This window comes from Spermophilus citellus (assembly GCF_964194105.1).
Source record: "Spermophilus citellus genome assembly, chromosome: 2".
Lineage (NCBI taxonomy): Eukaryota > Metazoa > Chordata > Mammalia > Rodentia > Sciuridae > Spermophilus > Spermophilus citellus.
Window position 1 is genome coordinate 216719015 of NC_138183.1, and position 13225 is coordinate 216732239.

Below are 13225 nucleotides of genomic sequence, written 5' to 3' on the forward strand. Positions count from 1 at the left end.
GTGTGTCTTCTATTCTAGCACTGTGGGTCCAAGATATTACAGTTTTTATTACATAGGCTTATAGTGTCTCTGCAGTATTTCAATACCTTTTCTTTAAGAAGGAGAACAATGTGAACAGATCCCAATACAAACAATATACAACCTTAAAACAAATAGTAGCCTTTACGTCATTTATGGTTTTGTCACAATATACAGAATTGGTAAGATCAATTATTATCTACAATATAAATATAAATAGTAAGTTTGCAAAAGGGTCTACAGTTTCTGATGGTGGGCAAAGAACTTAGGGTGAGGTGTAAAATGAGATGTTGAGGGGGTAGGAGGTGATGATATAGAGTTATTAGTAAACATGGAAGAGGAATCTAAAAAACAGGTTGGTAGCAGGAGAAGAGAGAGAAAGAGATTTTAGGGAGACAAGTAAGTGGGAAAACAATAGAGTACAAACAACAAACAAACTGATATATTAAGAAAAGAAAAAATGTAAAAATAGGAGATAAAAGAATATATAACACCACTGTAATATACTATGCAGACATCCCATTCCTCAATAGTCTAATTCATGAAAAGTACTTGGTTTCACAAATGTTGGGGATGTGATGGCAAGAGAAGAGAGAGAGAGAGAGAGAGACAGACAGAGAGAGAGAGAGAGATCTTGAATGAAGATAGAAAAGTTGCTTTTGTTGGAGATCAGTATCTTTCCAGCTTCCCTTCTCACCCAATAGGTGAGGTGTCAGTTGTTTGCTGATATCTCCACTTTTAGGATGGTGATGGTTATTAGCGTATGAGGGTTGGTCTTGGGGACATAGCTGCTGGAGGTGGGTATGGAAGTTGCTGGTTCCCAATGAGAGACTGCACACCAACGATCTCCTTTAATCCACATCACTCCTGAGTTGTGGGTGCCTGGTCTTATCTCCTTATATTGACTGTAAACCTTGCAATTCCTGATCTCTCTTTTAGTCTCTGAACTGTGTCTCCCTCCCTCCCTCCCTTTCTACTTCCCAATCAAGAACCTTTCTATCCAGAGGTTTAGTGGGGGCTGTGCACCTGTCATGGAGAGCTGTTTTATATTGGGCAGCTCAGGACCCGGTTTTCCGACCCAGTTTTGTGAGCTACCAATCGGTTGCATAGCCACAGGCACTGTGCCAGGTTAGTGGCTGCCTGGGGAGAAGGAGAAGTTAGGGACTTTGGGTACCTTGACATTGTTTCTAAGCCCGAGTGTGTGTTCCAAGCTGGGAGTTGCCCCAACTGAAGATGGTGTCCCAAGATGAAGGCGGCTGCTTTCAGTGATGGGGTGTTGGGTTGGGTGGGGCCAGGCAGTGGTGTTGCGGGGCATGTTCAGAGATGCAGCTCTGTGGCATGCAGTGTTGTGGCTGGCGGCTATTTCCAGACCCTTTGTGGTGTTCCCTGGTGCAAGCTTCTGCTTTTAGGGGACTATGTCAATGGTTGCAGCGCCCCAAAATGGAGGTGACAGGTGGAGCCCCACATTGGTAGATGGGGGTCCACACAGAAGTGGTGGCCGGATTTCCTGCACATGGGCAGCAGCCAGGTGTTCTGTGCAGTACTAATGCTTGTGGTCCTACTCAGGCACCCGAAGGTTCTGTGTGAATGAGTGGCTAGGAGTCCTACGATGATGCTGAGGCTTCAAGACCTGCGTGGGCATGGTAGCTGTGATTTCTGTGCAGGAGCAGCTGCTGAAGGTCCTCTAATTACTTGCAGAGAAATAGTATTTCCACTTTGTGAATCCCAAGTTCTGGAGTGACAGAATGCAGAGTCCCTCAAGCCTGCCATCTTGGATCCTCAGGTGATAGTTTTTATTTTCTTCTTATGGAATAACTAGGATATTTATATATTAAAGCCAGGTGCACTTATGGTATACCTGCAATCAGAGCAACACAGTGAGCTGAGACAAGAGTATTTCAAGTTAAAGGCTCACCTGGGCAGTTAATCAAGATGTTGCCTCAAATAAATATTTAAATAAATAAGAAAGGGGGCAGGGGCTGGAGATATAGTTCAATGGTAAAGCAGCCAGAGGTTCAATCTTCACATCAAAAAAAAAACATTTTAAAGAAATATATATATATATATTTTAAAGAAATATTTTAAAGAAATATACATATATATGACAATATATATATATATATATATATATATATATATGACAAAATGACATCCTAAACACAAAATAAATTTTAATATTTCTCAGTTTGTATTTTAAAGACATACATTCAGGATAATCTGGAATTGAGGAGGGGATGTGCATTATCAAAGGCAAAAGAGATGGAATAAGTTTTGACTACTCAGAATGAGAGGTTGTTATTGTTCTTTGAAAGTAAAACTAAGACCAAGCAGATGAGTTGTGGATGATAGTTTGGAAGTGGTATTCTTCACTGAGTGAAAAACAGTTCAAAAACACAATATCCATCTAGCAGTTTGCCATGAACACATGGAATAAGTATGTTTTGAACATGATTTGATCCGTAATGTGTTTGGAAGCAATTTACTTGTTCAAAATTTGTCACTAATCTAATACTCTAATCTGGAAAAAAATTGAAGGCATAATCTGATATAGTGCTAATTTCTTGCTTTTGTTTTGTTTTGCTTTTTTGGAAATGAGGTCACACTCTGTTGCTTAGGCTGTTCTTAAACTCCCGGCCTCAACTGGTCCTCCTGCCTCAGTCTCTTGAGTAAGTGGAATTATAGGTATGTTCCACCATTCCTGGCTTGGTTCTTCTTCAAATCTATTATTTATTGTACTCACGGATGAAGTAGCAATTTTTATTGATGGTAGAGGTGGTGGTGGTTTTTATCCCTTAAAATCTGAATATCAAAAAATGTCATTTAAGTCTATATAATTGTATATTAATGGAACATTAAGGGAATGAAATTAATATATTAATATATAGTGGCATATAATTGCCCCAATCACTAATTTACTTATTATCAAATTTCTTCATCTCCCTGCTCTCTTTTGTATGGAGCATTACTCAATAAAGATTTAGTGGCTTCTCTCCCACCATCTAGAAGAGAGAACTAGGCTATTTCTCTTTACCACTGTCCTAACTCCAATAAAAATTCTCCAGTGTAAAAAGAGTCCTAAAACCTACCCTTCATGCCAAAGAAATAGTGGACTCTCTTTATGACTATGTCATCATATGCAATACAAAATAATGTTTCTACAGTTGTTGAAAGGACTGTGGAATTTGTCTTCTCATTCTCCTGAAAAGTGGTGAAAATGAATTAATATCTCAAATGCCTCCTTGTTAATTCATTTTTTTCTATTATCTAAATATTCAGAAAGGCATTTTCTCCATTTACCCTGAAAACTCTACTAACTTGAGTGCAAATATTATATAATTCTATATGTTTCAAAGGTTTCCCGTGGTGTCCTATTGTCTATTATATTAAGTGCAAACCACTCATGAAAGAAACCACATGAAAATTATGCACAGAAACTCAGTCATTCCGAAAGAGTGAGAAAAGGAGAAATAGAAACCAGTTAAGGAGAAGATTCCATCCTGAGTGTTCACTCAAACACACTTATCTCCATGTCCTCAATTCCTTATAACTGCTAGGGTTGCCCGCTATTCTATTTTTCATCCAATTACTCTCAAAGTTTTTCTTCTCTTAAATAGTGGTAAACTAAAAAAAAAGTTTCTATTATATATGGACATTTTGGATGACTGTGTATTTTCCATTAATTTTTAACCTTTGCTAGAGTTTTGAGTGTCAAATTGTGTTTGACCTTTTAAACACCTGTCTCTTTTACATTCCAAGTTTGTGAGCTAAACAAAAGGCTATGTTGGCAGTCTGAATTAATGGCAGAAATATAATATTATATTCCACATTCAAAAATAAATCAAATTTACTTTTAGCAATCCACAATTATAAGAGCCCCTGATTCTCTTCTTCCTATAGAGACACTTCCTACAGACCTATAATTTAACTCCATTCTCTTCTTTCTTTGAAGGCTGACTTTTTTTCTAACTCAAATCTAGATCCATTTCTATGAAAGCATGTTAAATATCTCTCTGTGCTGCTTTGAAATTTTTTCTAAGAAAATTTTAACTAAAGATCTCATTTGGCTAAATAATTGAAAATTATAGTACAGAAAATGAAAACTCAGCCAAGGACACAGTTCATATATTTTCAAATACATTTCAGTCAATTAGAAAGACATATGACAGCCTCATACATTCTACTTAACTATAAAAATTGATACGTCATTCTACATAGATCCTAAATATATCTCCTGTCTTTCCTCTAACAATCTGTGATTACAGAAGGCAGCAGACCTAATATTGACATTTGGAAACTTCCTTTTAAATAGGATCTATAATTATGAAGGAGGAAAAAAAATGTGCCAAACTTGGAGAGAGAGAAGAAGGTGATAGAAAGTTAGAGAAAATGTCTATTTTTACTTATACCTATTAAGGGAAAATTAATTACAGTGACAATTAAATGGATTGTGATGATGGCAGGTGCTGGGCAATTAAACTACAAACTCAAAGGACTTGTAAATGGAAAATGACAGGTGTTTCACAGAGAGACATGGAGGAAAGATTTAAAAACTTCTGCTTTAGTGTAACCCTAAGCTAATAAATTTTCTTTAAAAAAAATTAATCTAGAATAGGTTCTTAAGGTATCTATGTCACCCATATTCTAGATTCTGTTAAAATGGTAGTCTCCTTTTCAAGCAAATACCCCTGAATTGTTTTTCAGCTTTACTCTATATTTAACATTATTTCTTAATAATAAATTTTAATAAATCTCTTGGGCTTGATTTTTATACCAATACTATTTGCATGAGTAAAAAATCTATCAATAACTATGAAACAGTATTAAGCTTGAGAATTGCCAAAAGAGAAGACACAGGGGTTAAAAAATCATACTCCTTCCCCACTTCCCCATTATGTACCTTAAGCCAGTCAAGTTTAGAATTTGCTTTTTATTTTGATCAGGGGGCTTATTAATTTTTTTTCTTTACCTTCAACATAGACTTCTTATTTTTCATCTCACAGAAGAAAAGCTCAACACATTCCACAACTGCTGACCTTGATCAAATTTCATGGATAACATCAGGGTCATGTAAATAAATATCCCATCCCCTCACATGTTTTCTTTACACTACCCAAGCCTCAGCCCAATGTGGAAGTCTGTAGGACATCACCCATAGGCTTAGTGCACAGGCTGTCTCTCCCATGTATTCACAAATTGTCTGGAAGCGGTCCACTGTCTCCACTCTTCCTGTTGCACCCTAGCCTCTCTAGGATCTGTGAGTAATTTATTTTCTCTGCTTCTTTTATTTTAATTTCACCTCCTCATTGCCTCTCATGAAGCTGACATACCCCCTGATCAGGATCTTCCTAGATAGTGGCTATCTTGGCTATTGGTCACCGAAAAACCATGCCAAGCAAAATTATAACAGCCAAACTTCCCATAGTAATTTTATTTATTTATTTATTAATTTATGACAGTGAAATGCATTACAATTCTTATTACACATATAGAGCACAATTTTTCATATTTCCGTTTGTATACAAAGTATATGCACCACAATTCATGTCTTCATACTTGTACTGTGGATAATAATGATAATCACATTCCACCATCATTAATAACCCCATGCCCCCTTTCTTCCCCTCCAATCCCTCTGCTCTATATAGAGTTCATCTATTCCTCCCATGCCCATAGTAATTTTTACATGACAAAGTTTCATTGAATATTGAAACTCCATCAAGTGCTACCCTAAGTAGTGGTGAAAAACACAAAGAAAATTTTTCACCCTCACAGAGAGCCTATTTTATTGGAAAAGACAGATAATAAAATAAATAAATGAATGCAAACAAGGAGAAGCACGATGAAGAAATTACAACAGGACAATGAACCCACTGTTCTTTCACTTAAGAATATGAGGAAAAGCTTCTCTGAGCAAGTGTCATGTGAGCTATTTGTAATGCAGTAAGTGGAATGCTGAATTAGTCTGTTTTCTGTAATTAGAATGAAATGCTGGAGCCTGGATACCTTATAAAGAGGTTTATTTACCTCATAGCTGTTAGCATTCAAAGACTGGTTCCAGGATTAGCTCAGCTCTGATGAAGACCTCATGGCATGGCAAATTTTGCAGGGCCTTGAAATGGCAAGAATGCATGTGGGAGGGAGAGCTCACATGGTAAGCCAGGAATCCAGGATACAGGGAGAGGTCAGCCTCACTCTTTTATACAACCTCTGAAACATTGTTAAAAAGCCTTATGTTGAAAACTTGTTCACCAACCTGTGGTACTATTAGAGGTAGTGCAGTCCTTAGGAGATGGGGCCTCTTGGAAGAAATGGGATTTAATGGGCTTGCCTTTGAAAGTTATGTTGGAAATTCAGCCTCTTCCCTGCTTCACACCCCGCGCCCCCACAGACCTCTTTTTCTCCTTCTTGGCTGCCATGAGGTGAGTAGATTTGCTCCTACCCATATTTCCTACCATGATGTTCTGCCCTGTCACAGAAACAGCACAATTGTCCATGAACTGAAACCTCTGAAACCATGAGCCAAAATAGATATTTGCTCCTTTTAAGTGGCCACTTAAGAATTGTAATGGATTACATTGTCATAAATAAATAAATAAATAAATAAATAAATAAATAACTATGGACAGCTTGGTTGTTATAATTTTGCTTGACATGGTTTCTCAGTGACCATAAAAGCTCCTTTTAAATATCTCAGGCATTTTTTGAGTTGACAGAAATCTAGGTGACATATTTTGTAAAAGCTAACCAGGGTACAGGAGAATTATATCAATTCCTTCCAAGGGCTACTCCCTCAATGATCCAGTTATTTCCTGATAAACACCACCTCCCTGTATCATCACATAGAGTGCCAAGTTTCCCAACCTAAACCCTGGGGGGAGGCATACTCAAACCATATCCGAACCATAACAAATGTAATTATGGCATAAAAGAGTTTGTAAAATTGCCTACTTGATATATACACACATATACACTCACACACAAACATGCACACACATATGCACATTTATAGTTGTGTATGTTCAGTACACACACACACACACACACAATTACACAAATACCGTTTTCCTACTTTTTAGCTTAAACAAAGGGATAAAGATAGGAGTCCATGTCTGACTTCTCCAAAGTTAAATCCATGGAGTTTTTTGAGAAGTATATTCTGAATTCCAGAATATAACAGATACTTTATTAAAAATAAAACAAACACTAAAGCAATGCTTGTGACATTCTTTTCAGCCATTCCACAAAACCCAGTTACAAGAGCATGGAAGTGGTCTTCTTTCCACACAAAAGCTCAGCTAGACATTCAGTGAGTGACAGCCTGTGACAGAGCACCAGAAAGGAGGGAAGTATTTATCAGTATTAGAGATTTCTGCTCTGCCTGTAAGGACAAGAAGTAGAGGTGTGCCTGTCATTTATTCAACATTCCTGCTATGTAAAAAAAATGTCTCTTGCTGCTTCTGAAGAAATTGAAAAAAAGTATGGACCAATTTTTTGACATATTCAAGATAAGTGCTCAGTAAATACTTAATGAAAATTCTCCTTTGTTGAGCAACCAAAGGAGAGTTCTCCTAACAGTTATCTTGCTGAATATATAAAGGAGTTTCTATAAGTTATTTTCAAAAAAAAAAAAAAAAAAACACTTAGCTGCTGATAGAAGATCCAATCTAAGCATTTGATTTGTCAGAAAAATCCAAGCAAGAAACCAGTCAAGCATAGTTATTTAAAGCACACACTCAGAATGTCACACCTCATTACTCTCAAAGTTCCATGTACCCAACAGTTTAAAATGAGCATGCAGTCATCAGTGAGTTCTTGTCCCTCTTCTGGAACTAATGCTAGGCACTTTAACTAGATCCTTGAGTCCACTCCCCAAGAGAGTGAGAAACAAACAAATTGATTTAGCTGCACAGTCTAATATCTCTTATTCATTAAAAAAAATCACTGCTCATTTGCTGGCATTTAATATTAGCTTTTTTGCTGCTTCTCTTCTCACAAAATAAGAAATTAATTTAGAAAGATAAATGTTAATTGTTTTGTTTGTGCTTTTGTTTCTCAATTCGTTTTTTTGCACTTGAATGATAATTTAAAAATGATATTAGTTTTAAATGAATTTTCCCTTTAGTAATTTAAACCTGGATATCCCAAATGGCATTTACAAAGACAAAGTTTATGTTAAGATATCAAATCAAACTGTTCAGTGTTTTCTTTCAGCTTTATGGTGGAGGTCTTGTTTTTCTTTTTAATGATTTGTTTACACAGTCACCTGCTCTATGTAGCTTAGATGAACATGAAGATGTTTCCATCCATCACAGACCTGTGCTAGATATGGGATGCTCTGTTCCAATGACCGCTGTTCACTCTTCACAGGCACTGGCTCTCTTCAAAGCAGTTGCCTCCTGAAGATCCTGCACAAGCATCTTGCCTCAGGCTACCACTGTCCTCCACTTTTTTACTGTGTTCCAAGTGTAGCCACAGCCCCTTATTTTAATCACCCACAAGGACAATTGAAATCAGATGGTAAATTGTGATGAAAATGAACTAAAGATTTAGAAATAACCAAAGAAAAGCACAACCCAAGGGCAATAGGAGTAATTTGCAACTTATATATAGAAACTCACAGGTTCAGTCCCATTCTAGTGGGTCCCTGTTGAGTAGAGACAAGATTAATGTTTCCTCATGAAAGGTGTCTGCTTATACATCTCTGCATGGCTCTTAATACTGAACACCGCCAGCTTATTAATTGTTACAAATACGAAAGATAAGAAATGATATTTTGCCCAATTTTATGTTTTACTTAGATTTCAACATTTTTAATTGATTTAAAAATTTTAATATGCAATTAATATATTCATTTATGTGGTGTGTTTCCTTTTTTTTTTTTTTTGCAGTCTGTACTTGAGTAGTGTTTATTTAGTGGACTTTGGTAAAGCCCTTGATACATATTAATCTCTTCACAGTACACATTTAATGATGGTCCAGTAATCTCAAAAAACAAACAAAAAACCAAAATAACAAACAGCTTTAAAGACTAATCAATAAATTAAACAAAACAAAACCCAAACAACTCCCCCACCCAACCCCCTCCCAAAGCTAACAGTTGTGAGTTGTATTTATATTGAAACCTAATGTTTTAAAAACACTTCTGGTTCTCCAACCACCCCACCCCACCCTGGGTATGCAGCAATAGTAATCAATTATTTTATTCTACCCCTCCCCAATTAATCCAGTGTTCTTTAGCTTTTTTAAATATAAATTGGGAAAAATGTTAATAAGCTTTTAAAAAAGGCATATTCTTCTATAACAAGAATGACATACAAACCAATCAATAAAAGCATTTGACAAGACACTAAATCACCACAGGCACTGGTTGTTGTTTCAAGTTAGGATCTCTATCCCAATATCTTACATTCATAGCATTACTGAGGTAGTTAAAATACTGAAAATTGGACTCCAGGTTGCTGAGTTTGTGAATGTGAAAGATATACTATCTTTTGAACATATTTTCCCCCCCAATGATTCAAGTTTTCTTACGGTAAGAACTACTAAACCTGCTCCAATTAGCAACCTTTTTAGAGGAAAAATGATGATACTTTCAGAAATCAATTTCCACACTTGAAAACTGCCATGAGTGAGTGTTCTTACCTGAGTGGTTTTTAAAATTTACCATACTAATAAATGCACATCATGCCCTCTGTATTCTAAATTATATAAAAGTTATTTTCCTTTTAAGGAAAGGACATTTCTCTAAGAATTCATGCTGGCAGAAGCCACCCACCCACACTCAACCACTGGAGCCATTTGGATCAGTCCTTTGCTGTGTTGAGCCCCTTCCTTTCCTCACAAAGGCCATTGGCTTGATTACTGAGACTCCTGCTGCATACCCACAACATCATTATGTTTGTCTTCAATGCACATTGTGGCGGTTGCATATCTGCCATGCAGATGCCCCTCTATTCAAGTGCTATCCTTAAAAAAAAACACAAATAGACACACCTTAATAATTTTTAAACCAGAAAGCATCCCTCCACCAAATCTCTCTTCTCCCACTAACAAGAGAGTAATGTATACAGTTTATTCATTATTATTTTTTACTTTTTAAGTTTATTCCCCCAAAACATTTTCTCCCAAGTTGCCCTTGGTAACATGACTATTATTGTGTTTTCACTCATCATGAGTACAGTGAAATATGCCAGGGCAGTTGTGGGCCCAACCTAATGAAAGCAGCTACTGAAATTTAGAAATCAGTACTTTTGCCTGTTTAGACAAACTAGCTGGATTCCATGGTTGCTTATAAAACCTGTCTTCCACATAACAAAGTGCTGCACTAGGACAACCTGAGTACTACTATGGCCACTCCCCTCTCCAAAATAAATCTACGGGACTTTATTCTAGTACTGATATTTTACAGTTATGTCTTCTTCTGAAAAAACCTTTTTCTTAAGAGTATTCTCAAATCTGAATATAAACCATTGATTGCACTGAGAAATGCAAAACCTGTATACATATTATGAATCATAGGAACCACCACTTCATTCATTCTGTGCTACAATATTAAGTTCTCATTGGAAAACACATTTTAGCATAGGAATATTTAACCTATGTTATAAAGGTAGTTCATACTATAACATTCCCAAAGCATGTTGCATTACAGTTAAATGTTTCCAAGTAGTACAAATTCCCTGAGTTAATGTGTTTTAATTCTAAAGAGTTGAGGCTGATCACAAACAAGCAAGCAATCAAACAAAAGTTATGACCCTGATTTCAAGACATGGGATCTACTCCACCCCTAAATTTAGTACATAAATTCAGATACCTATATTATTTGTGATAGGAAGTTATACAGAATCATCTGAAAAAAATTTTTACTGCACAGATTGGTATAGCATATCAATTCATGAGTTTAACCTTAGTCAGAAATTAATCTGTAGGTAAAAAAAAACAGAACAAAACAAAACAACTCAAAACTGCAGAATAAACAAAAGATCTCTTCAAAAATTAATACTGTAACTTTCCTTCATAGAAGACGGTTTGGCAAGTCCACAGATAATCATTATAGTCTTTGACATATAAGCCAACATAAGGCCCAGAGCCTACCACAGGTCAAACCTCAAAATGGCAAATTGGAGTCTGTCCAAATTTGTTGTTGTATTGAAAATATTTGAAATATTTGGACCATCAGCCAGGCCTGAACATATCTGTCACACAGGACTTTGTAACAGGATTTGACACACACTATTAAGTGTTTGCTTAGTCTTCCTAGATATTAATGGTGCACTGAAAGGGATATTCAGTCTTCTGGTAGATCCCTTTCCTTCTGAAGAGAAGTTTACAAAGTTTGTCCCAGAGCTTCAAGTCACAAGACAGTCTGGGTTGGTTACTGCCTTTGCACATAATCACCTTTCAAAGCACGGGGTAATACAAGGATAATGTTCATTTATCTGGTAACTCCGGTTATAAGAAACACTCAGACAGGGTTTAACTTCTACTGGTATTGCTAGGGACATCCCAACACCAGTCTGTATGTGCCCAAGTCCCTGAACACTGGTTTGGAAGCCAGCAGGACATGTCTGTAGTGTGTAAGACGAGGTGTGTGTGGTAGATACAATCTGCTGACAGCTTGGTTGTTCTGATACAGGATGGCGATATTGCAGTGAGGTCTGCTGAGTCTGAGGGAGATACTGAGGTTGCTGAAAATGGACCGGCCGTGAGGGCTGGGAGGCTGTCTGGAACACACCTAGTTGTGCTGACTGAGGGCCTGCCTGTCCTCTCTGTTTGTTTGCTTCTTTTACATCATTATCATGAGCAATCAACAGTCGTTCAATACACTGCACTAAGAAATCCCAGGAGTAAGCAGTAAGACGATGTAGTCTTGTAGGCCACGTTGGAGAAAGACGAAGTATAATCCTCGAAGAAGCCACACATGCAGCAGCTTGCAGAGATACTTCTAGGAAGTAATCTGCATATTTGGCCATGTAGAGTTTAGTTTTTTCCAAGCAAATCATTGGCCAGCCATCATGAAGATCTGTTTCATGTACTGCTTCTGAGAGATAATACTCGATAAAGTGGGCAGCTGTTGGAAGGCAGAGGTTCCACTGAAAGGTTTCTAATAATAATAGTTCCATATGTAACAAATTTTGTTTTGTTAATACTAGATTCATATTAGTCATACAACCCAGGTTGTTGAGCTGCTCCAGCTTAGGCACACTATCTTCTTTTTCTTCAAATTTACTTGCTAGAAGCAGACAGGAAAGCGCAACTAAATGCAGCTGCTGGATAGAGATGTCATAGCGATCCATAAACAGGTCCAGCAAATAGACAGCAAGATGTCGAGCTGAAGGGCAGGGTGTGAAGCGATTGCTCACAATGGCAATCAAATCAGCAAAATACCTTCTGAGACTTAGTTGAGGGGACTGGCCTTTGTAGGAGGGCAACTTCAGCTCCTTTCTTTGCTGCCATCATGTGACATATATTGAGCATCTCCCTTGTAGCAGGTACTGTGCTAACCCCAGGAGAAAAGCTGGAAAAACAGTCTCAAGCCTCTCTCTTGTACCGAAGCGCTTGGTGAATATCAGCAGCCAGTTGTCCTCGCCACCACTGCCCCTCCAGCTCCATGAGACTCGGCGGCGCGCCTAGCCAGTCCGGAACCGCGGCCTTCACAGCCCCAGCCCCGCCGGCGTGCGGGGGACCCCGGCCCCGCTCATGCTGCGGACAGTGGGCAGCGATGCGCCAGCCTCAGCTAGGGCCCAGCGCCGGGGCGCTCGCGCCGCCCATTGTTAAAGGACCTCTGTGGTGTGTTTCCTGATAATCTTTGTTTAATTCACACTTTTTAGCCCTTTTCCAAATTATTGTTCTTGTATTATATTTTTATTTATGTTCCACCAAATTCCTATAAACCCATTCTTTAAACCAGTATCCATCAACAACCTGAATTTCCCACATGTTCCCCTATCATACCAGCATCTGGACTCTTTTTGACAGATATGTATTATTGTGGCACAAACTGCTATCTGTCTTCCTAAATTAATTCTGTCTTTATTATGATAATATAATTTAAACTACGCTTTCAGATATCCAGCTAAAAACATCATCTCTGGTGTATCTGGAGATAGTCATGTATCAAATATATATTTTAGGTATAAAATATAAAGTAAAAAGATCAAGATTTAAGTTTGCAATTTAGTTTTCACGAATACTTAAGCTTATGAAA

The 13225-nt window shown here is 37.5% G+C and overlaps 1 protein-coding gene across 1 annotated transcript; it reads right to left on the minus strand.

The window, feature by feature from the left end:
• Window positions 1–10400: 10400 nt before the first annotated feature.
• LOC308638406 (cyclin-J-like) lies at window positions 10401–12796 on the minus strand. The gene is made up of 2 exons (XM_081275846.1): window positions 12569–12796; window positions 10401–12462 (listed from the first exon to the last, which is right to left on the minus strand). Exons 1-2 carry the CDS (start codon window positions 12628–12630, stop codon window positions 11412–11414), a joined length of 1113 nt encoding a protein of 370 aa, XP_081131972.1. The 5' UTR covers window positions 12631–12796; the 3' UTR covers window positions 10401–11411.
• Between the last annotated feature and the right edge of the window lie 429 nt (window positions 12797–13225).